General features: G+C 45.6%; 2 protein-coding genes across 2 annotated transcripts; both read left to right on the top strand.

Annotated features, from left to right (window-relative positions):
- Window positions 1-1,151: 1,151 nt before the first annotated feature.
- cttnbp2nla (CTTNBP2 N-terminal like a) lies at window positions 1,152-12,303 on the top strand. Its single transcript, XM_068742751.1, has 8 exons — window positions 1,152-1,190; window positions 4,456-4,560; window positions 9,479-9,712; window positions 10,493-10,600; window positions 10,713-10,901; window positions 11,008-11,178; window positions 11,338-11,397; window positions 11,431-12,303. Exons 1-8 carry the CDS (start codon window positions 1,152-1,154, stop codon window positions 12,301-12,303), a joined length of 1,779 nt encoding a protein of 592 aa, XP_068598852.1.
- Window positions 12,304-17,346: 5,043 nt separating this feature from the next.
- Window positions 17,347-24,806, top strand: wnt2ba (wingless-type MMTV integration site family, member 2Ba). The gene is made up of 6 exons (XM_068742041.1): window positions 17,347-17,391; window positions 17,984-18,132; window positions 21,082-21,302; window positions 22,064-22,341; window positions 22,985-23,249; window positions 24,571-24,806. Exons 1-6 carry the CDS (start codon window positions 17,347-17,349, stop codon window positions 24,804-24,806), a joined length of 1,194 nt encoding a protein of 397 aa, XP_068598142.1.
- The last annotated feature ends 484 nt before the right edge of the window (window positions 24,807-25,290 follow it).

Below are 25,290 nucleotides of genomic sequence, written 5' to 3'. Positions count from 1 at the left end.
CCTGACATAGAGATTCTCTATTAAAGCTGAAAAGGTTTGCTGCACGAACATCCAATCACGAGTGACAAATTCTCTGGTTTTCTCTACCCTCAAGATAGCAGAATGAGAAAAAAGGGACACAATGACCAAACAGCACGATGATGCTGGGTCGTCATAGAGACACTCATTTGTGTTTGCCAATTTAGCGCTTGACATTAAAAGATCGAGTGGACTTGCTGAGATTGCAGTATCATATTTTAAATGGGGGGTGTGGGGGTGGAGTTGAGATGATCGGTACCGTAATCATCTTGTCTTCAGTCGTTTATCCGATGCATGTGAAACACTGGAGACATTTTGGTTGGAGGATCTTTTTTTTTTTTTTGACTCAAACTGATCTTGTGGACACTGAGAACTTTAACTGGTTAGAACCTTTGTTTTAACAATAAGCATCTTCGGATCAATCCTGCTGTGGGTTGATGTCCCGAATCCTCTGTGTCTTCATCGACCTCACTGCTCTGCTCTCTCTCATCGCACAGAGACTCTTGTATAACTATGAGTGCACAAGGAATAAGGCTTTTAGATGAGTTCTCCGTCTGTACAAATCCTTCAGTGTCTAGTTAAGGATAATAATAATACTAGTTTAAATTTTCTGTAATAATTAATGTGTTATTATTAATACATTGAAGTTTAAAAATTCTTAAGCACGTTTAGGACATTTATATCTTCCCATAAACTGGTATTATCACAAGATATGTCAACAGGACCAGTTCAGTGGTTTACAAAAGTACAAGCATGTCTTTATTCAGCTATAACGAAGTAAAAACAAAGTTGAAGTTCTATTTTAAGATTTCGTCAGGTAAAATGCGTGCAAATTAATCAAAATAGCTGATTTACGCAACTTACATGTCCACATAAATGTCTTAAACAGGCAGGCGCTCAAGAAAAACTCAACAAAGAAACGCAGCTCAAGTCCGAGAGGCGTGACGTCATTGTTCCCGCCCCATTCTCCCAGAGTATCGACCGTCATTGGTCAGGACACAAAGTTCCGCCTCTGCTATTGGCCAGCGCTGCTGCCACTTGTATCAGTACTTTCCGTCTCCAGTGTTCCGCTGCTTCGGGACAAGAGGACGCAAACCAAAGTGAAACGAATCTTCCGACGGGACAAAAAGTTCATGCTGGACTTTCCAAAAAGCTCAGAGGGACACATGAAGGTAAGAAGACGGACGGAAAACGCGTTGGTGTTGACGACGGGAAGCTGGACGCGATGCTTTTCACCCTGTTTTTATTTTTCTTTACGTCTTGACAGTTTGAGGAAAAAAGAAAAGATGTAGCGAAGGAACTTCTGAGGCTGCAGGCCGAACCGCTCGGACTGCATCTCCATGAAGATTTAACGAGGCCAGCATTTGGTTAGCTCGTATTTAAAAGTAGTTCATCCTTAACGCACATTCTGTCTGCCAAGGAGAAAAGAAAGCGCGTCGCGTCTCCATGTCTGACGCTGGTTTTTATTTCCCACTCGGCTTGTCTAACAATGACACGGAATCCATTAAAACAAGTTCCCAGTTCTGCTCATTCATTTCTCAAAGGCTTCATTTAAGAGTCTGATGTTTAGCGTCTCGGTGACCTGCGCGCAAATTAGCTTTGTCTAACAAATCCAATTTAGAATGCAGACGTCCTGATGACAACAGTAAGGTGATTCAGCAAACCGCATCATCATCATCATCATCATCATCCTCAGTTAGCCTTCGTTTCTCATGAACGTTTGTGAGTCAAAGAGGCTTTCACGTGAATCATCCTCCCAGAAACCAGCCGGAGAAAAACTCCTGAAATGGAAACTTTCTTTCTTTCTAAATATTGACATGACCGACTGACTTAGAGACTGCCTTGAGAGGAAGAAAAGCACATCTTGGTGTCATTTAGGATAAAGTTGAATTCCCACACGTGGCAAAGAGCTATACTCACGAACAAAGGCCGATTTTAGGCAGAACAAGCCGCTGTGTGTGTTTTTAATAAGTTTAGAGTGTTACAGACTCGGAACTGGACTGACCAGGCTTAAAAGCAAACACGGATGAAAGGATTACGGACAAGGCTTTTTCACGGTTCGGAAGTGGAGCAGCGGGGAACGTGTGGCGGGATAACTTGCATTTCCCAGGCTGCCTTTTACTGCGTATATGCCCTCATAATTACCTGCTTCAGCTTGCAGAGTATAAACAAGTCCAATAAAAATCTATCCAAAACAAGAGCGGCGACACGGGAAGGCTCCCCCGCTTGGCCAGAAATGCCTGACGGGAGTGCGAGCTCGACGTCTCGGTGATTGCAGAGGCCTGTGAAATTAGCAAGCCAGCCTGTAAAACCCCCAAAAAAACCCAAAGGAGGTGTGGTTAGCATGTGGTTCAACCACAGTGCATGAGTGCTGGTGCATGGTGGCCGACCTAAAAAAGCCTTGCTCGCCTGCCATGTCGGGAGGCCGCTGCTGTCGGCGCGCTCCACCAAGGTCAAAGGCCTGCACTCGCGCTCCATTGAAATGTTTTGCGTATGTTCATGCAACATTTGCAGCACCATCACATACCGGTCCATCTGCTGCAGAGGATCTTCTTTAGCTATTATAGAGCGGAGCGCCGGCCTGTTGATTGAACGGCGGCCCAGGTGCGGACCTCAGTCAGACACATTTTGCGTTGCCTCAGCCACATTAAAGGAATGCCTTGATGATTAACCCTACACAGTTGTTATTGCGCTATGAAGCCGGAAGGCAGTTCTTGTACCCCCCCCCCGACACGCGACGACGCTCGTCTGCTCGGCGCAGGAACATCGGCGGCTTTGATCCCATTTCAAGGAGAGGCCCGCACACGTTTCGTACGGCCAGGAGCGCCGGTTTGGATGTTTGAGTTGTGGACAACGCAGGCTCTGTGAGCAGAGCTGGCACAGCTGTGAGATGAAAGAGCGCAGAGATGCTACAAAGAGACCACGTCTCAATTTCCCAGTGCAAAACAAATAACTGCAATTATGAATAGGACATGCAGTGGATAAAATGGGTGTCGTTTCCAGTTGAACTTCAGTGGTCGAATTGCATGCATGCGATTAGCTCGTCAGCTTCAGGCGTTTAAAACTGGAGCGTGTCGGTGCGCTCGATGCCGACTTGTCTCTTGTTCGACTCGCGATGCACGGCAGCCCCGGTGGCCGTGCCATCTTGAGGGCGCAGGCCTCAGCGAGGTCAAATGCGTCAACCGGGGAGGTTGCAAAGAGCATTTGTTTGATAGAGAATAATCAAAAAATAAATCTTGATCGGTAGATTGAAATGCCATCCTCTGGTGCGAAGTCGCTAATAAAGGTCTCTGTATAATGTTCAGCAAAGCGAGGCACAGCACCAACAAAGTTCATTATCACAAATGACAACGTGTCTCTTTGAGACTCGGCCACACACTCACTCAACATTATTATAAGCCGAAACATTTTGGAGACCTTCCTCCAGGGGTCTGAAATATAAATGAGCTCCAACCAGTATGAGCGATCAACACTGGTCCTCATCGCCTCACAGCGCCTTTGCAGAGCTTTAACGGTCAGGGCCAGCACGCTTGATCGGGCATTTATAAATGAATTACAAATGTCCCAGGCACAGCAGCAGAGACATGAGGCCAGGCAGTTTGCACAATTACTGCTACGGAGGAAAGTAGCTATTACGGCTTGAGCGACATGACATCACACCTAAATGACCTCAACTCAAAAATGACAAGGCAAAAGCTACCGCGCATGATTCAGAAGCAGCTAGTCGAGGCTCTCCAGAGGAGGTTTTCAAGAGGAATGGAGACATTTTCCAGCACAGGACAAAATCAGAATGAGAGAAATATTGTCCCTTGCTTTGCAACTGATCAGCGAGACCACATGGAGCCTTGGAAATCGATTTAAACCGCTCCGAACGTCTAAAAACACTCACACACAAAATTATATATGAAAACATATACACTATTACTGTCATGTAAAATGTGGTTTAATTATGAGTTTCTAGCACTAACAGCGGGGTGGGGGTGGAGTTGGATGGTACGCAGACACTTTACACCGTAATTGTACCTTTACACGTACATAAACTTAGACATAACAGTCCCGCCTTTAGAAGGCTTTGTGTTCTTGATAGCATCCTTCTGTTTGAGGATTGTACATATCGTCCACTCGTACTGACGTATTACTGTATCTAGTTTATTTTCAACATAAGAAAAACGCTACAACATTTTTTACACTGGGATAAAATGCCTTCCTCTCGAAAGATAAAAACTACATATCCTTACAAAGCTCATGTATCAGTGGGCCAGATCAGATAATGTCTGTCTGTCTGTCTGAATGCCTGAAAACAATGGAATGCTGTTTTTTTAAGACAAAACTAAATGAAGCCGTTTTACAGGCCTAGAATACTGTATATTGGTTTAAGAAATAAAGTTTACATGCGGTCAAGTCATCCGAGTTCTCTTTGATCTATTGTCTTCACAGTCCAAGCTGAATATGGAGAGTTTGACCAAGCAGGAGTTGCTGATGCTCTTCAGCATCCTTGAGGGAGAACTGGAGGCCCGGGACCTGGTCATCGATGCTCTGAAGGTACCGACGGTGCAGCTTTAACACGATTATAGCGCTGACGCGATGCCTCGCCACTAAAGCTCAGCACAGCCAGACATGAAAGTGACTGTTGTCAGATGGGGAGCCATGTAATGATCATTTACACGACAGGGAGATGAAAGTCTCAAACTTCTGCTGAGCATCGTGTCTTTGTCACTGAACAACATTTTACTGCAGAGACAAACAAAAACTGGTGGTCGGCAGAGAAAGGATTACGCTGCAGCAGCGGTTTAAAAGGCTTTGTTCTTGTTTTTTTCTTTTGGCTTTGAGCTTTGACAACCAATCGCAGCAGCCGCTCTCTGTGTGCGAACCAACCGCTGGCTTCTAAAGTAATTGCAGCTGCTACCCTCTTGGAGTGCTGTTCGCTCTCCTGGTGTAGAATGCGCCATTGAAGTGTCGTCGACGAGCCAGCAGACGGCCGTGTTGTGTCCGGACCGCATTCCTCCATCGCTCCTGGGATCTGGCCATCTAAGGCAAGAAGAGCTCCAGCACGCCGGTGTCTGGTGATTCAACGTGAGCCGGAGCAGGAGGGAACAAATAAACATCGACCTTTACTGCTTACTTCGGTGGGGGGCATATGGCTGAGGTCCTTTAATGGCTCCACTGGCACAAGCTGTTAACCCATTCAGGTCTGGGATTGGATCAATGCTGCAGTGTTGTTAACTCTGTAAGGGGGATTCAATTAAGGCCATAATCCCCAACCTTTCGGGACTTAATTGCAGGAAGTGAGTGAAAACTGATCTCAAGAGGTACCGTAAACGCATTTCCTCTACCGAGGTGAAGCATGACTTTAGAAATGTTCTTCTCTTCTTTTAAGGAACTGGTGAAGTGGGATCCTGGGTCTTGCACTGACACGAAGGACGCTTCTTATCAGCATGACATCCCACATAGCAGTTTTGTTTTCAGTGACACAGCATAGATCTGCGGATCCTTTTGATTGTTAGTACATCACTTGGCTGCAGACTGAAATACCTCAACAACTATTTGATGCATTGATAAAGAAGGTCGACTCTTGTTGTCTCCATAGTGTTCACTTCGTTGATCCCCAGACTTTAACTCCACCAGTCGGTCAAAGTTTTGACTTGAAGTTCCTCTACAGTGATTCACAAATTCTGGGGCACGCCCCCGTGTCTGGGTAACATGCACGGCGAAATTAACGTTTACTTGTACATTGCCGTCCCAGAATAAAGTGTAATTGCACATCCGCTACAGTAGGTGGCAGTAGCACTTTCAAGTCTACATGTAATGTACATAATAATTAGAGAGCAGGGAGCATTAGCTCCTTTGCTATTGTTTAGGGGGGGGGGGGGGGGGTTCCACCAAAAAGTACTACTACAGCACTATCAGCTTGTCCCGTGAGGGGTCGCCACAGCAAATCAACGTTCTCCACTTCACCCTGTCCTTTGCATCCTCCTCCCCAACACCAGCCACTCTCATGTCCTCCCTCACTACGTCCATGTATCTTCTTCTGGTTCTACCGATATAGTCCCTGTCTCTCCTCTGGACATGTCCAAACCATCAAAGTCTGTCCTCTCTGACCTTATCTCCAAAACGTCTAACCTTCACTGTCCCTCTTATTGCCTCATTTCTAATCCTACCCAACCTGATCACTCCCAAGGAGAACCTCAGCATCTTCATCTCTGCCACTTCTAGCTCTGCCTCCTGCCCCCCCCCCCCCCCCTGGGACATTCTCATTAATTTTTTTAGATAATGCAGCTGATCAAGTTGTTATTATTATTTAATATTTTAGTTTCAGCTTTTTTTTTTCAGGTGAACATGTTCAGTTAGTTGGTTGGAAAATATTTGTAGTTTACATAAGAATTACATTTTCTTGAGTTTAAGGCAAAGTGATGCATTTTAAATCTTTTTTTGGTTCAGACTAAAATACAAGGTTAATAAAGTTATTATTTGTTGTAAGTAGATCAGTAGATTTCTGCTTATAATGTTAATAAGGACACAATGTTATCTAGAGGTGAACTTGTAATAACTTTATAGACAAATTATACTATTTATAGTCATGGGGGGGGCAGAATATTTTCTTCTTTCTGGAGGGCTTAACAGAAAACAATTGTGAAGCACTGCGGTACATCATCTGGATGGATTGACCAAGATGTGTGCACCAATATTTGTTCACTTTTTAAACATTAATCTTTGCCTCAAAATAAATTAGAATACCTTTCGGTGATCCATCAAGCGACATGATTAGATCACAATTTTATTATTGCCCACCACTTTGGATCTTGACCAACTACCTCCAAATGCAATCATCCTCGTCGACCTCTGAAGCGCTCGCTCACGTCAGTCTTCAGCGACATGTCACAGCAACGCTGAGCGTCATGAGAGAAAACGTTCAGCTCAAGCATCAATCTTAGCTTTTGACTCAGCTTCAGCTCATCTGGTTAAAAGCATGGGAGCTGGCTGGTCTTCACATGTACTCTCTATAGAGTTTTAACAGTCTCGCATTCTTATTTGGGCTTAAATGTGGCGTAGAGTGTGAGTACAGGATGTGAAGTTAATGATTTTTTTTCTATGGCGCTCTATATTTAATTATGCAGAACTATCTGGCATTCCAACCATCCCTGCATTCCCCCCCCCCCCCCCCCCCCCCCCCCTTGTGGCTCACGGCCGCAGCTGCTCATGCTGTGGATTTTGGGAGGAAGTTAATCTTTGGCAATGCTCGTATTTGGCGCACGTCGCCCTCGCAGTGATCCAGTTGTCCGTTCGGTTTGGGAAAGGCATGCGTCTCTAAAATAAATGGGGACTCAGACATAGAAATGAGCCTTTCATTCACTGTTGAGGTTGACTATACCTTCTCAAATGGATGTTCTTCAAACAGGCTCGCCTTGTGTTTTCTTTGGGAGTGGGAATAATTGAAATGTGGAAAAATATCAACATTTGCAGCTTGAAGTTGCACCGACTGATCACATTCAGCGCATTTCCATCGATACACTTTTCCTTTGCAGGGAACATTATTCATTACCAAGAGAAATAGATCATCGGCTTTCATATATCACTCTCTGTCCGTGCACACACTGCTGCATGGTTCAAGCATGTGTCAGCAAAAGATGAGCTGAATTGGAGTCGTTGCCGTCGTGGCACGCAGACAAGCGAAAGCACACATATTGCCGAGAACTTGAGCCAACAGGCAAAATCAAGAGTAATTGAGGTAGACGAGGATCCACAGCACACGTGCTCTGAATGTTTGTGAGCGCTGCACATTTTTAGTTTAATGTAATGGTTAAGCTTTCCGAGAGTTGGGTGTCAGGCATAAAGAAGTGTTAGAACATACGTTCTTCACTCTCAACATTTTCCCTTTGCTTTCTAGGACTTAAGATTTCTGTTGAAGTGCTGGAGTCTTTAATGGGGGGTGGGGGGGGGGGGGGGTTCTTGCACTTTAACAGAAAAGACCAATTATCCAGCTACAAATAAAAGTGCACATTGAACAGATGTTTTGCTTGCCTGGCCTGTGAAATCCCTCAGCGAGAAATCTTGGATCCGCCACATTACCTTAATCCGGGGTCCTTGACTCGGACATGCTCCTCTTGTCCACAGATTTTCATGAAAATCAGTTGTTTTTTTCACAATCCTGCTCGTAAACCAACCAACCAACCAACCAACCATCCACCGCGCCAACAAGCTAACACATGGACACAGCTGAAAACAAGTATAAAACATTGTTGTCGCTATTTTTGTCTATACCCGGCATTACGGCAATAATGCACCAGACACAAAGAACCGGCGCCGGTGCTACAGTCAAAGGGACTGACTTTGACCAGCAGGTGGTAATAATAATAATCCCTGGCCTCCTGTTTTCAATAAGGTCAGTGTGACAAGGTGCACCATTTTAAATATGACTGAATCTAATTATGCTCAGGCTGCTGCTTCACCGCTGATACCCTGACAGTAGTGTTCGTGGTACAGTCTACCTGTGTGCTCACACTTAGCACGCTAAAGCGAAGGTGATGCTGCTCTGCAGTCCCACCTGTGATCTCGGATACTCTGGAAGCCACTGGATTAATCTCGACATCGGTCATCAGGAGATCTGTCGTCACCCCGCGGGAGAGGATACTATTCTCTCTAATCTCTTGATCCTCTTTTGTTGAAACGTCGCTAAGACGCATCGCCGGCTCTCTTCACAGCCTGACTCCTTTCTCTCTCTCTCTCTCTCGCTCTCTCTCACATTCTCTCTCTCTTCAGCCCATTCAGGCTCAAAGTAATCTGCTGAACCTGAAATGTCTCGCAGCCTTTGTCAAGAGTTAGACTGTTAAATCAGAGCAGCTGTCCTGCTGAAGTTATGCAGACACGTCACCACCACCTCCGCTTCTTCCTCCCTGCTTTCTCTGATGTTTCTGGTTTATCCTCCTTTCTTTCCTTTCTTTCATTGAGTGCTCATTTGAGAATGAGAGATGTCGACCATAGTGTTGCAAAGGCAGTATTTTATTTCTTGTTAAAATGGGAGAGAAATGGCAGCAGCATTTGTTTATAGAATGAATTGTCAAAATGCATCATAATTTCTAAATGAAAGAATATTTTTTTCGTGCAGATATGGTTAAATGTGTACAGCAATTTCGGGGCAAAACACATAATATGCACTGATGCAATTCCTAGTTTGCAATTAGAGAAAGGAATAGCAAGTGGGGAAAAAAACTTTCTACATGGCTGACACTTTTCCTCTTTTGTAATGTAGAAACGTGACTCAGCATCCGTTTGGGAGAAGAGTCAGCCGGAAGCACTCCCTCTGGAAACAAGGACCTTTGTCCAAAGCGTGGATAGGCCAATCAGTTCTAATACTAACATTTCCTGCTACCTAACCTTCATCTCTCAAACAAGTTGCTAATGAATTGATTAACTCTTCTCTCGTTGCTCCCTCTCAGTATTGTCTCCCCTCTTGTGTCGTCAGGCCCAGCACAAAGAGCTGTTCATCCAGGAGCGCTACGGCCGCTACAACCTCAGCGACCCCTTCCTGGCCCTGCAGAGGGACAGCGAGGCTATTGGGAGCCAAGATAAGAATCCGGATTGTTCCTCCTCGCCCTCCAACCCTTTGGTTGTTCTCAAACTGGTGGTGAGCCACTGCAGGAGGATGCAGGAGAAGATGTTGGCCCAGCTGGCGGCAGCAGAGAGCGGACACAGAAGGGTGGGTGCAGATGTGTGACTTCTAATTAGGAGAGGCAGAATTTAACTGCCTCCTTATGTCTTAGGGGTGAAAAACAGGAATGGAGAGGGCATCTAGTTCAGTGCAATGAGTTTTTTTTTATTTTTATGTCTACACAAGTATTTAAAAACTGCTGGGAGCAAAATGTGAGTCTAAAAACAAATTCAGTTTTCTTATACATTCAGTGACTAATTCATTAAAAACAACACTTGCTTCGGCGTGAACTAATTTCAGGAGGCACACACACACACACACACAGATGCCGTTTTCCATGCATGAACGGCGCTCATACAAAGTTAATCCTCAGAGACCCCCAGAATTAACTAAATGTGAAAGTTCACCGTCGTCGCTTAAAGTGTCCGAATGCATAAAAGAAATTGTGAAGCCAGGAAATTTATGTGAGGCAGAAAATCAATGTGTTTTCAATACAGTGGAAAAAATGTCACTAAGACCATTCTAACATTCAAAGGGCTCTATGATATTTGAATTGCAGCTGCAGTCCATTGGAACTGAATGAATGCAAAGCCCTCCATTGTTTTTTAAAGACTCGGCGTGAAAACTACACTTTTGTCCTCGGGCAGAGCTGAACATGACGCTCCTCTGGATCAGGAGGTGTTGCTGACGCAGACCTTGATCCTTTCTGAATGAATGGATAAATCACGTTGCTTCATAATAACACTTGGTCTTTATTCTCAAGCAAAGCGACGTCCTGTGACATCGGTTCATTCCTGACTCTTTGTCTCCGTGTTGTGGTGTCTACAGGTCATTGCAGATCTAGAGGAGGAGAAGAGGAGGCACGCCGAGGACACGGCGGAGGGAGATGATGTCACTTACATTCTGGAGAAGGAGAAGGAGCGCTTGCACCAGCAGGTACGGTATAATTAACGTTGATAAGGGTTGCAAAGCTGCTATTTTTCCGAAGTGCACTCTGCGATCTGCTTACTGCCTCACGCAGCTTCTGTTTGTGTACGTTTATTTGCAGCTGGAGTTTGAGCGGAGCCAAGTCCGGCGGTTGGAAAAGGAACAACGGCGGATTTCGGATCAACTGGAAGAGGAGCGGGCTCAACACAAGCAGCTCTCCTGCGCCTTGGCCAAAGAGTGCAAGTGGGCGAGTGCCAGGGCTCTGGAGGAGGGTCACCGGCTGACCGAGCAGGGCCGTAAACTCGACAAGGTACCGACACCGGGTCCAGCGGAGGCGCTTCATGCCTATTCGCTGCCACGAATGTCAGACCTTGATATAAGCTGCAGTCTGGGTGAACAAACAATTTCTGATGCAGGAGAAGGAGGCTTGTCAGGCCCTGAGAAAGGAGCTGGAAGAGGAGAGGAGGAGAACGTTAAGAATGGAGGCGAGGGTGGAGGAGCAGCTGGCCGAGTTTGACACGGAGCGAGAGCAGCTACGCTCACGCTTGAAGAAGGAGGAAGCAAACTGTTGTCAACTACAACAACAGGTATGAGCGCATGGACACGTTCGTCATGGAGGAGGAGGTGGGCGGGACATTTCACATCCTACAGCCAACCGGGAGGAGCCAAACCGAGTTAAAGATCAGCTTTTGTTTTCTGCTTAAAGTTGTTCTTTTTTTTTCTTTCTCTCCACATTGTGTGACCAGGTGGAGACGCTAAAGATGAAGCAAGAGGAGGCCGGTACGAGGAGAGATGGGGGGGGGGAAGTCCCAATGCCGATGGAGGCACAAGGAACGGAGTGGCGTTCTAAAGGCGCTCGGGGAAAAACGACAGCAGACACCGTCAACGTGGAGGACGTCGAAGAAGATGGGAACCAGCAACCTGTACAGCCAAACGGCAATGGTCACCACTGTCCAATGGACACCAACGGGCACCATATTCCCACCGCCTCCCTCTCGGAGAACACCTGCCTCCTGAATGGGAATGAAAGTCCGGCTCATCAGACGTCATTCTCAGCCTGCAGTAGCAGCCCCCCCGGTCTCCCTCCCCCCTCCCTCTGCACCTCACCTGTTCTGACCAAACGGCCAGCAGGCAGCCTGAGCCCTGGCAGCTACCACTCCCCTTACCAGGCTGGAATCCACCAGCGCTTTCACGCTGCACGTCACAAGTTCCAGGGCACCGTTGAACCAGAGCCTCAGGCGCAGCCGCCACCGCCGCCGCCTCCCTTCTCGCCAAAGGACAGCGCCCCCGTGAGCAGCAGCCCCGCTCTAGAAACCAGCCCAGTCAAGCAGATGGCCCGGAGCACTGTCACTGAAGTCCTGTCTCGCTTCACCACGGCTCAGCAGAGCGCCACGGTGAAGCTCGCTGCCCTGAACAACTCGCCCTTCGGCACAGACTACCGTAGCCTGGCCGCTCCCTCGTCTCCAGTCATCGGACGGGCCACAAGGGTCGTTCCACAGGGAACCAGATCACCCACCATCCACAGGGTGGACCGGGGCAACCCACCACCTATCCCCCCTAAGAAGCCCGGCCTGGCCCAGGCCCCTCCCTCCCCCGCCACCGTGCCCAGATCGGCTGGTCATTTCTCTGAGGGCCACCTTTCAGGCAGCTGTGGCCTCACCTCGAGTCAAGACGGAGTCAAAGAACTGGACATGGTGGTTTCATCGAACTAAAGCTCTGCTCCGTGTCTTACGGTTCAGACGTTGTTGTACAGGACAGGATTGTATCTGTTTGAACAGAGACCCCTTTGAAACGGTTACAGTTGTATTTATTTAGATGTTCTTCTTAAATATGCTGAGTCACTCTTTGAAGCAGTACTGACATCCAGTACTGACATCTGCCCAGGCTGCATGCTGTCACAAAGTCTTTTATGGGTTCATATCCCCCCCCCCCCCATACTTTAAGTATGTTGCTTTTTATTGCAACATACTGTAAATATATCAAATATAATAACTAGTCCTTGACCGGTGTGCTCTCATATGTACGCTGTTGATCTCATACAAATGTACAGTTCTTTTATTTTGTTTTTTATAAATGTTTAGTTATTATTCTGCGACTGTTTTATACAACAGATAATCTAATCCAGTCAGTGCTGTGTTCATATATTACTTTATTGGGGCATAGTTAATTATATTCTTTGCTATTTCATGTCTGTCACCACGATAAAACAGACGATCATATCTTAAGGCTTTGATTTATATCCTGTGTTCTCCTCTGTCTATGCTGATCAGTTCCTTTCCAGCATTGTATGGCTGGAAATTCACAGATTTAATAAATCACAAACGTTGCCATTTATTTGTCCCCTTATTGATGCGCTCATGGGAACTCTGTGCATGATGTACGCATTAATGCCAGTGAGCAAGGGAGAGCTGAAGATGTCGGGCCGGGCTGCAATGAACGTAACATTTTTGTGACCAGTTACTTTGGGCAGTGCTTGACCAAATAAATCCAATAATATAAAAAAATAAAATAAAACATAAAAATGTTTAGTGTTTCTGTTAAAAACACTGATAGTCGATCCCTGTTAATTTTTCTGTTGGTCTGATACCATTGGAAAATGTTCTTCCATGAGCAGTATGAAACTTCTAGTTACAGAAAGATAAAGATATCTCATGTGTGTTTATGTGTTTTACTAATTACTTTATTAATTCATTAGAATAGACAAGTTATTCACCAAATACTAGCAGTGCGGTGTATACGGTGTGGTTTTGTGTTTTTGCTATTGCACTTCCAAAGACTGTCCTCTAGAGGTCAGTAGTGAGTAGCTTAGCTATGTTACATAGTTGATGATGATAATGAATATATTTATTAGATAGAATGTTAGAGTACAAGTACAGTCAAACAGTAGTATGTTTTAAAGTTCAAGTACAGTCAAACATCCTGTCTAAGAGGAGCATTTTAAAAAAGCCCTTGCGGTCTTGTTTCCTTTGAAAGTTCTTAGTACATAAATCATCGACATTTAACAATATCAATAAAATAAAAATAAATTACTCCACAGTTCACAGCAGGGAGGGAAATGTGTCCTTGAGTGATGACTGAAGGCGCTCATGCTGCTGGCAGAGAAAACAAGTCGGTGTACTTCATGCAATGTCCGGAAGTTGGTGAGAACGTGCCGTATATTTTGGGCATAGTGGGTAGTGCTGTTGCCAAACAGGAATAAGGTTCTGGGTTCGAATCTGTGCGGAGTGTGTATGCTCTCCACGCGTTCCCATTGGTTTCCTCCCACCTCTAAAAACAATTGCCCATAGGTGTGAGTGTGTGTGTGCGTGTGTGTGTGTGTGTAAATGGTTGCCTGTCTGTGTGTGGCCCCACATTGCGCCGGCGACACGTCTGGGGTGTTGGCCGCCTCTTGCCCATAGTCAGCTGGGACAGAATCCAGCAACACCCATGACCCACAATGCGGATGAAGCAGATGGAAAATGGATGGATGAGGTTCTATAATTTAAACTGTGAATATCGAGTACTTGTGAATCTGAAAAATATTTGAAAACAATAAAATAATAGCCTCAACTTGTGTGCATGAGCAACTAAATTAGTACTATACAGTATATTGATGTAATTATTCTACCATTTATGCAGCGGTAGCAACGATTATATGAAAGGAGATCCATTAGTTGAATGAACTTTTGTACTCAACAAAAAAAGTGAACTTTTAAGAGTAAGCTCTAAAATGTACTATAAAAGTAAAATTTAAGACCTATCGCTCGGTTTATAAATCATTTAAGGGATTAGAGGGCTCCATTACTGCCATTTACAGACAGACATTGTTTTTATATGGATGAACATTGTGTAAAACATGAGAAAAGAAAAATAGAGTGGTTAGAAAAAAACCCAACATTGTGTCTTTGTGGGCGAGTTTCTTGAGCCTGTTGTGTTTGATATGCTCGAATAAATAAACCCAAAGATCTGCCTCTAGCAATTACTAGCAAAATACGATCAACAATAAATACAAAGGAAACAAACCTGTTTGTTGAAAATGAAAGTGTTAGAAGAAAATGTAGGTACTACAAGCAAAAAAGGGGTGAAAATACAAATACTTAAAAACTACTTACATATATTTATGTATGATGTTTTTGATCAGAATCTCTATTTATTTAACCATTCCTTAACCGGGAAAGTCTCATTGGGACTTATCACATATCACTTTTTCCAAGGGCTCCCTGGAATATTTGGATGCGAAAAAGATGAAAACTTTTCTCTTAAGTTGCAAAGAGAAGTTACGAAACTCTCGAGTGGACTGAACAGTTTGTTATTTTCTGTCCAAGCTGCTTCAGCTGTAAACATGTCTGTAGTGGGATATGTTGAAATGTGAATGTAGGCGCGGGGTCTGTCATTTCAAAAGAGCAGAGAACACACAGAGAGAAGTTTGACACAGCTCTGCAATGTGTGACATGCTCAGAATGGGCGGGACACATACGTGTTATTGGCTGTCAGTCAGGCTAAATCTCCCTCTTGATTGTTGGAAGGGTCGGCGGGTTAACGGGATGAGCCAGCTCGTCCCTACTTAGCTCACCTAATTAGCATTCCAGAGTGGGACAGCAGGGCAGCATCCAGAAACCAGCACAGGAACGCCTGGTCCTCCAGCAGGGCGCCGTCCTCCAGCAGAGCTCTGTCCTCCCGCAGAGCTCCGTCCTCCATCAGAGCTCCGTCCTCCCCCAGAGCTCTGTCCTCCAGCAGAGCTCCATCCTCCATCAGAGCTCCGTCCTCCATCAGAGCTCTGTCCTCCAGCAGAGCTCCGTCCTCCAGCAGAGCTCCGTCCTCCCGCAGAGCTCTGTCCTCCAGCAGAGCTCCGTCCTCCCGCAGAGCTCTGTCCTCCAGCAGAGCTCCGTCCTCCCACAGAGCTCCGTCCTCACCCAGAGCTCCGTCCTCCATCAGAGCTCCGTCCTCCATCAGAGCTCCGTCCTCCATCAGAGCTCCGTCCTCCAGTAGAGCTCTGTCCTCCCGCAGAGCTCTGCCCTCCAGTAGAGCTCCGTCCTCCATCAGAGCTCCGTCCTCAGGCTTCAAACTCTGACCTCAGACGTCAGACTGCATGACTTGGATGAACAGTTGTATATATATATATATTGTAAAAAAAAACTTTATGCAGAGTTTTATCCAAGCTATGGCCAAAATGGATTCTTGGCTCCTTCTGTTAGGATTCTACATGACAAGAGGGGTAATAATGAATCTTAGCGTCCTCAATTACATTGTGTCTCCAGAAAAGTGAAAACCTATTTTCCTACATGTGGACATGGAAAATGTGACATTTATGACGTGTAAGAGCCTCGGTCCCCCCATCTATCGGAGATCTGTCTTTCACGGCTCTGGTGCACGTCAACACACGCAATAAGACATATGGTCTCATGGCTACAGTGCCATGCATGAATGAGATTACAAAAGCAAGGTCAAGGACACGGAACATATCACATGTTACAGCGCACATTTATGACTTTCTTATTTCAGACGCGTCACTTCCAGTCTGTACCAGTGAGGACTTTAGGAATTGACTGGTCCCCATTACAATTTTGTAATCACTGTAATCGATGCACTCATCTGTAATGTGTCACAGAGTTCCACTCTCTTATGATCTTGCCGTCTTATTATTTCCTCCCCTCTTCTCTGTCCAAAATTAGCCAAAGCCACGAGACGGGCCGGGAATAGCAGACCCGCGCCCCCACTTTGAGCCTCCCTAAGACCACGGCAGGGGAGAGTGATGTTATCACTTCCGTCACCTGCTCCTTGTCAAGCAATTTGTTATAGCGTTGTCACTGTAAAATCCACAGCTTGTCCGGGGTTAAAGAAAGACGAGGTCACACGCAACGCAGATCCAAGTGCTGCTCCAAAATCAGACAAGACATAACGAAGGACAAACAGCTGGGGTGTGTGCGTTTTCAGTCTATGTGTGTGTGTGTGTGTGTGTGTGTGTGATGTCGAATAAAATGAGAACTTCAATATATGACAAGGGTACAGAGTGTGTTCATTGGTCGTTTTGGGACAAAAGGAATAATAACTATCAGGAAGCTAAAGGATTCCCAGCTCGGTGTCTTCTGTCAGCTGCAGCGCCTCTGATCTTTATGGAGGTCTCTACCTGATACAGCTGGATTCATATCGTGACCTCACACTCTCTCTCTCACACACACACACACACACACACAGTATCCATGCAGCATCCTGTCAGTGTCTTTCTCTACCTGCTGGACTCACAGCACAGAGTAAGTCCCTGAAGGCACAGGGAATCAAACCAGAAACGTCCTTCAGACGGGTCCCATGCGGAAGTCTAAATGAAGTCCAAATAAACTGCCCTTGTTTTCTTGATGTAATTTTGCTTTTATCATTTTTACTCTTTCAGCACAGACACCTGCTTTCCGTCTGTCCACCCTGGAAGACAAATCCCATCATGGTTGACTTATTTTCCCCGGTTTCTTTACTTTCTGTCAGAGTTCTCGTCCAAACAGAAGGTGCACGTGCCGCTCAGTGCCGCACAGATGCGGGCAGCTTATCAGGAAATGTGTATATTTACAGTTGTGACCTGCACGCTTTTGAATGGGCACCGTTTAAATGTTTTGTTTTAATGTGCTGTATTCTGCAAATAAATGGCATTGAGACCAATCACACAGGAGCAGCTGCCATATGAGGCACTGTTTAAACTAAAGGATTACTTGTCTCTATGGAGACACCAAGTCACTGTTCAATGATGGTTCAAAGCATGAGAGCTTGACCTCTGGCAAGACTTTCTCATGGACACCAAGGAACACGAAGCCGGCCCACCTGGATGCACCGAGGTTGGTGAATAACGTCATGCACAAAGTTTTTAATTCCTATTTTTAATCATCACGTTCAGGAATAATTATCTCGATTCATTATAGCTCAGCTGTGTATTGGTCTGCATCGCCATCTGTAATTGTTATTTTTTTAAGTGGGGGGGGGGGGGGGGGGGGGGTAGGAGGAAGGGTCTCACAGACAGCTGAGCACTGCGCGTTTTAGTGCGCATCTTCGTTCATTCCCGTCTACAGGCGCAAAGGTGTGCGCAAAATGCGCGCCTGCTGCGCTACAAGATTGGATTTTTAGTCTTCACAACTTGCCGCGACATTTGCGGCAACGCTGTCGATGCGCAACGACTGAAGAGGAAAAAACGTTCGTTTTGTAGTTGGGTCAACATTATTAGAGACGTCTAGACCTCCGCTCGACTTCCGTGCGCTGGAATGACGCGGAACGTCATGGACGCGCCGACAGAAAAGCCGTCTGGCATTACTAAACCAGCTGCGATCAACTGATGGAGCTTCCAAACACTTTTAAACTTCATCCACTTCTCCAATGATGGACGTCAGAAACTCGTCCAGGACTTCCACACCTGATCTCGCCAACACATGAAAGGAGCGACTGATGTTTTGTCGGACTTTGTCAGACAGCAGCAGAACGATGGGGATCAGGAATGGGACGAAAAGGCAACTCCAAGGCAACGCGCACTGCGTCTCTATTTTGCTTCTCCTCATTTTCACGCCCAGAGTGGATTCGTCGTGGTGGTGAGTGGGATCTTTATTCTCAGGGATTGTAATTACAACGTGAAGTTAACGGTGAGACGAATACAAGCAGGATTCTGATTTACTCGTGTCTGTATTTAAAGATGGAAAAAAATCCCCTCATGAAAGGGAACTTTCTTCTGTTCACGAGACGCGTCTCTTGATGGAGACGTTCGCTTGAATCGCTGCCAAGAAACCTCTAAAAGAATAAAATAAAAACAGCATGTCCGTAATTATAAAACGTGGAGTCCAATAAGAAGGCGCACTTTCATCGTGTTTGATGACATCAAGGGTAAGAGAATCTTCAGCATGTGTGCCATGTGTTTATGAAGATTGATGGTGCTGTGTGTGTGTGTGCTGTGTGTGGTGTGTATGTGTGTGTGTGGTGGTGGGGGGGGGGGGGGGGGGGGGGGGGTCTCCCTTATCCATCCATCTTGCCCAGAGTAAGTGGCAGGTGCAGGCGTTGGTGCGTGAATCAGTGGCTCCTGATGTTTTAAACGTTGCACGCCCACACACACACACACACACACACACTAGAAATAGCTGTAGTTGTCAGTCAGCTTGATGTGCACGCGAACAAACACACAGCAGCAATTGTACGTTATACAATTAGCATACCATTTGTACATAATCTCAATAATAGCCAGAAGCATGCAATCCCACAAACAGCTGTCCTTCCTTAAGGGCTAAAAATAATAAAAATAAAAATAAAAAACACTCAGAGAAAGAAAGAGAGAGAGAGAGAAACAGAGCAGAAGAGGTTTGGAAGCTTCGTGTCGTGGTGATTATATTGTTAGAGCTTATTTATAACCATTGTGATCATTGAACTGATCACTGGGCCTCCCTGCACTGGACCCCCCCCCCCCCCCCCCCCTCTCTTTCTATGTGTGTGTCCTCATGGAGACAGCCGGGGGTCTTTGGGCTCTGCCGGTATGTACAACACACAATAAACACAAGAAGTGCTTCTGCTCTGCTTCACCGTTCAGGCACATAGTCACAGTTGGAATGGGACCGGGGCAGCCATAACGGGAGTGGAAACTGCCTGCCACGCCCGTTTCGGTCTCGGTGGCCGGGGCGACATAAATGCGGCTGTGATTAGGGACGTTAATGATATCCGGATGGAGAACGGAGCATGCGGGCTTAAGAGAAAGGGAGAGGGGACAGGGTGAGGGAGGGAGGGAAAGGCCCGAGCGGTCACTTCCACTGTAAACGACTGTCCTCGTGTCCTGTTGATAAGTGGCCCTCGCCGTGTCACCAGAGCAGCAGCATGTGAGCCACCGAAGTGAGGGATCAAGCCTGAATACAAAGCAGGAGGCTGCAGGGAAATAAGTGCTTCTCACTGAAGGGGAGGAATTTCATCATCTCTCCAATATCCTGAATATCTCAGACCCAAGTGGATCCTGGCTGTGGATGTGAAGACGAGAGAAAAGTCAACAATTTAAGACAAGCACTTCCTAACCTTCCTGCTAAGTGTCAGATGAGAAGACTGATTGGCTGGTGATTACATTTTATGCTATTATGAAGCTACCATTCAGAGCAGCTGAAGATGGTGTTTTCTTCTCCTTTTTCACTCCCAATGATTTTGTATTTCACATCCATACAGTTGTAGTGAGAGTCAGACAAAGAGCACAGATGCTGCAGAGTGTCTCTGACATTTCGGCCTTAGAACGCATCAAGCTCCTAAAAGCATTGGATCCCTCTTTACCTGTAATACGAGTGTACAGTTATGTTAACCCTTCCCTGCCAGCCGAAAACCTGTCTTTCAAACGCCATGCTGCAAGTTTGTGAAACTTGCCATAAAACTAGAAAAGCACTCAGCGTCACACACCGTCCACATGGTGATCTGGATCATCATCAAAAGGTTCTAAATTGTTCTTTGGTATCTTCATACACCAACCATGAAACGTAAGAGTGAATCGGAGTTGATGTGTATTTGTAACTGATTTTTTAATCCGGGAATGGGGTTTTAAAAGTTAAAATTAAATATTTTTACTGACCTCATTCCGGATCTGATCGAAGATGAAATTCTGTGGTGAGATAGAGATCCCCACCCTACATGACCGTGTCAAATTCCACAAACATTGCTCAATAATCAACCGAGATATTGAGGAACAAATTCTGCAGCTCCATTGACTGTAATGTTACAGAACATTTCAAAGTGATCTAGAATCCAGGATCTCTTCTGGATCATCACCAAACTATAATATTTCCAGAAAATGTCATCACGATCCATCCAGAATTTTTTGATTTATCTTCCTAACAGACAAACAAACAAAAACATGACCTCCTCGGCGGAGGTAATTAGTAAAGGGACCCCCACACTTTGGAACATTGCGCCCCGCTAGCTGTGACTGTAGAGCACAGAATGTAGCCATCCAGGGGATAACTTTATTGTTCAGACACCCCTATGTTCAGACAATTCCGCTGGTGACCTGCATGGCCCTTGCCCAACCCTAACCCTTCATTTGCATACAACTCAAATTCCTGATTAGCCCAGACACTATAAAGTGTCAATAAATAGATGAAAACAACTATACTGTCTGAACGTAGGGGTGTCTGAACGTAGGGGTGTCTGAACGTAGGGGTGTCTGAACGTAGGGGTGTCTGAACGTAGAGGTGTCTGAACATAGGGGTGTCTGAACATAGAGGAGACCCTGTCATCCAGCTTTTGGCATCAAATGACATTGTCATACTAAGGGATAAAGACTTTGAGGGGAAAACAAGATCATGTTTGAAACAATTAATGCTCCATAATTACAGTTAAAAACAGAGTTCGAGCAGGAGCATTTTAAAACTCTTGTACTGACCAATTAGAAACAGCCATTCATGCTGACTGGAAAACATCTTTAAATGAGCCCGAGCCATCCTGCAAAACTGAGCAGCACTTTACACTCCCACGCCCCCCGTGTGCCCATCTTAGTTCTCATTTCCAACACCGTGCCGGATCTGCAGGTACATCGGAGCACTGGGTGCTCGGGTGATCTGCGACAACATTCCCGGCCTGGTGAACAAGCAGCGGCAGCTGTGCCAGCGGCACCCAGACCTGATGCAGTCCGTTGGCGAGGGAGCCAAAGAGTGGATCAAAGAATGCCAGCACCAGTTCAGACACCATCGCTGGAACTGCAGCACCCTGGAGCGGGACCACACCGTGTTCGGCCGGGTGATGCTGAGAGGTACGCCTGCTCGTGTGCGACCGGTGTGTCTTTGTGTGTGGTTTCCTGTATGCGTGACAATGGTTGTTTATGTCAGGGACCCTTGAGCCTCTCGTCCTCGTAAATGTGTCTGTTGTTACCAGATAAGAAGAGGATTAATAGGCGTCTTATTAAACTTTGCTTTAGAAGACAAACACAGGGGACAAAGTGTTTTGGGCATTTTTTTTTTTACCTTCCTGAAAGAACAAAAAAAGAAGGGGCGGGGGGGATTGTGAAAGTGGATGTTCTCTGAAAACAAGTAGCAGATCACGACGCTGGTGATGTATAAACAGTAATAGGAGATGTAAATATTTGGGTAGATGTTTCTGGCAGCCGCAGACAAAGCTTTACTCCCTGACATATCGCCTGTGCTCTGCTTCACTGCATGAGCAGGAATGAGGACTGGAGGTGGGTGGGAAGCCAGACCAAATAACCCCCCAAAATCTGCTCTTCCCTGAAATGAAAACAGAGCCCAGTGACGGAGAAACCTGCCGTCTGTGCAAATTACATAAAAAAAAAAAGAAAGCAGTGAAAGGAGAATGGGCTGGGCCGCCATGTGAGAGCTGACATGCCACTACTCCGGTGTGGACAACAGGGTGAATCCATAAATGGATTAGTTTATTTATTATGCTGCTTTACTGAGGAAAGGCTTCTAGAAATGAAGCTAAAAGTACAGTTTTACCAGCAGCAAAAACAGTTGGTGTGGTTTCTCAAGTTTGCCCCCCCCTTCCCCGTGCAACCAGGCAGTCGAGAGGCAGCGTTCGTATACGCCATCTCTTCAGCAGGAGTGGTGTATGCCATCACCAGGGCCTGCAGCCAGGGAGAGCTGAAGATCTGCAACTGTGACAGCCAAAAGCGAGGGCGAGGTAGCGATGAGAGGGGTGACTTCGACTGGGGCGGATGCAGTGACGACATCAACTATGGCATAAAGTTTGCAAAAGCCTTCGTGGATGCTCGGGAAAGGATGGTAAAAGACGCCCGCGCATTGATGAATCTGCACAACAACCGCTGTGGTCGTATGGTAAGCTCCCGGTTTGATGCAAACGGCGCTCTATCCAACGCTGTTTCAGAGATGCAGTCTTTCTAGTAAAGTCGAGGAAGTTGATTGATGATTAATCTGCACATTGATGAATCAATAAAGATAATTGGAGAAAACAGTTCATAATGGTCATGAGAGCTTCTTGTTTTGGCCGTCAATTCCAAAGATGCTCATCTGCCAACAACATAAAAACAAAATATTTTCAAGAATCTGGAATGGTCAAATCAAAAACAGCGTAATAAAATGTTGCCGATTTGATTTTGAGTTAAATATTGTGAATTTCATATCTGCCGATTCAACCCAATACATATTTCTCAACATAATCTTAATATTCCAATGTGAATGTTATGCCGATTTTAAGCCACTGATAAATTAATTCATCTTAATCAGCGCAAACATGTTATGTAACAAAAGAGAATTTCTCTTTGGGATCTTCGAAATGGCAACTGAAAGCAAATCTCTACATTCGGATTTTGGCTTTCATCGGCAGATTCTGAATTGTTTTTTAGAGTCTTAAAGTAAAGTCTGCTCATATAGACACAAATATTTCGCTAACAGAGGGGCGAGCGTAGCTGATCACGCCTCCATAGGCTTTACACCCTGTCACCTTTGACCTGTGTTGTAGGCGGTGAAGCGCTTTATGAAGCCGGAGTGCAAGTGCCACGGGGTCAGTGGCTCCTGCTCTCTGAGAACCTGCTGGCTGGCCATGTCTGACTTCAGGCAAACTGGAGACTACCTCCGCAAGAAGTACAACACGGCGATCGAGGTGACCATGAACCAGGATGGGACCGGCTTCATGGTGGCCGACAGGGACTTCAAGGGAAGCACCAAGAACGAGCTGGTGTATGTGGAGAACTCACCGGATTACTGCCTCACGGACCGACCAGCAGGTACACGAGGGAACGGAGAGTGAGGTTTTGGTTACTGTGCGGTAAAACGGGAGATGCTTTTACTTCCCCCTCTACTCCAGAGGTTCCCATCGGTGTTCTGACACCATCCCAATAACAAGTTGTTATTTTGCTTTTAGTGTGTGGGGCATTTTAGCATGAAGACCTCTCACTGATGTCTCTGAACATGAGCTCATAGGTGAGACGCTGAACAGCTTTTGCATAGGAGAGAAGTCCTGAGGCGATTCTACGGGCTGCGTCTACGGGCTGCGTTTTGCGTGACGATGGTGTGTGTGTGTGTGTGTGATGCACACAGTGACTGAAGAATTTAGTGCTAGTGTATTTGATGCGATTCGAATCGTTTGATTGGTCCACTGTGACCTGTTGGATGATTTCATTGGTCTGATGTGGAGAGGCTAAATGTATTGGTGGCATTTTAGCCTGTAGAAATCCATAAACAGGCATTGATTCAGACTGATTATTGATCGATAAAAGGGGCCAACAAAAGTTGACAGGAACCTTTAGTATATACTAGCATGTGCTATTATTGTCACGCTAAGAAGAGTTTTCTGCACTGAAATATCTAGTGATGTCCAGCTGCCAACATGAGCCGTTCTGGAAATCTACAGAATGTCAGCACTGGAGGTTCTCCAAAAATGGAATTAAATGAAGTTGTGATTTGGCGAGCCAGTAATCAACCAGTAAAAAATAAAGACACTACAGGGACTTTTGAGTTCCCACTTTAGCAATATTCAATGTTCAAAGTCATTTAACAATAGACACATTATCACTGAACCAAATAACCGAGTGATGCGAGAATGGTGTCTTCTTCTACGCTTGAGCCTCTTTCAACCAACCCATCCATCCATCCATCGTTGCAGGTAACGGGGAATTACTGGAGCCTATCCCAGCTTGCTATGGGCGAGAGGCAGGGTACAACTCGGACGCATCCCCAGCGCATCACAGTTCCACACAGACAGACAGACACAGAGAGAACACACAAACTCTGCACAGATATGATTTGAACCCTTTACCTTCTTGCTGTGAGGCGCAACCGTGCCGCCCATATTAACGTCATAATACGTCAACATTTTATTTACAACTTTCTTTACTGTCCTCAAGTGGCCTAGACATAAATTAAGATATTAAAAAATGGGTGAAACAAGAAATATTTTCTTTCCGTTGGATTAAGAATCTGAAAATTGGTCGACTTGAACTTGAATTCAGGATCACCAGTATATATATATATATATATATCAATTTGCATGTTTTGCTGCTGGAAGCCATTTTTTCTGTGACAGAACTACATCCCATTTCTCTTCAGGCTCCTTGGGCACAGCGGGCAGAGAGTGCAACAAGTCCTCAAGAGACACCAACAGCTGTGAGGTCATGTGCTGTGGGCGGGGCTATGACACCATGCGCATCAAACGTGTCACCAAGTGTGACTGCAAGTTCAAATGGTGCTGTGACGTGGAGTGCAAAGACTGTGAGGACATGGTAGACGTTCACACCTGCAAGCCCTACAAGCGACCCGATTGGCTGGACATCACCAATCACTGAACAATAAACCTACATTTTAATTACTACACTGTATTTGGGATCTTTTACCCATCATACCTCCGCTCCGCTGGATCCAGTGACACTTCTTGAAGCCTGAACTTCACAGACCTTGATGCTACTGGAAATAAAGCCCAGTTACTGATCTTGAGCTGCATCCAAAACAATTAATTGATCTTTTTTTTAAGAAACTCCAGTCCTTCGCATCTTTGATAAGAAATGGTTTAAATATGTACGATCCCTTGTAAATGCATCTTTATTGAGGCTGAGACGTCTGCCTATTTTACAGTGTGAAAAAAACTGTGTAAACATAACATGGTTCAAAATGAATATTTAGAATGAAAGGCGAGACGTAAAGATGTCTTTTGAGATATTGTAAATACAGCGATGTATCATTTAAAGTGGTAATTACAATAGTCATTGTATTGTACTGCAAAAAATCATATAAGATAAAAAGTGTGCCACACGCAGGAAAAATTCAAACAAA

The sequence above is a fragment of the Brachionichthys hirsutus genome, chromosome 8 (genome assembly GCF_040956055.1).
Source record: "Brachionichthys hirsutus isolate HB-005 chromosome 8, CSIRO-AGI_Bhir_v1, whole genome shotgun sequence".
Lineage (NCBI taxonomy): Eukaryota > Metazoa > Chordata > Actinopteri > Lophiiformes > Brachionichthyidae > Brachionichthys > Brachionichthys hirsutus.
Note: the sequence above shows the minus strand (reverse complement) of the source record. Positions and strands in the feature narration are given on the sequence as shown.

Excerpts from the sequence above, each read along its gene's own strand:
- wnt2ba (XM_068742041.1), top strand. The coding sequence starts at position 17,347 with ATGGACACCAAGGAACACGAAGCCGGCCCACCTGGATGCACCGAG. Across the intron at positions 18,133-21,081 it reads AGAGTGGATTCGTCGTGGTG|GTACATCGGAGCACTGGGTG; the intron begins GTGAGTGGGATC and ends CCGGATCTGCAG. Across the intron at positions 22,342-22,984 it reads ACAACCGCTGTGGTCGTATG|GCGGTGAAGCGCTTTATGAA; the intron begins GTAAGCTCCCGG and ends CCTGTGTTGTAG.
- cttnbp2nla (XM_068742751.1), top strand. The coding sequence starts at position 1,152 with ATGCTGGACTTTCCAAAAAGCTCAGAGGGACACATGAAG. Across the intron at positions 4,561-9,478 it reads TGGTCATCGATGCTCTGAAG|GCCCAGCACAAAGAGCTGTT; the intron begins GTACCGACGGTG and ends TTGTGTCGTCAG. Across the intron at positions 11,398-11,430 it reads GGAGAGATGGGGGGGGGGAA|TGGCGTTCTAAAGGCGCTCG; the intron begins GTCCCAATGCCG and ends CAAGGAACGGAG.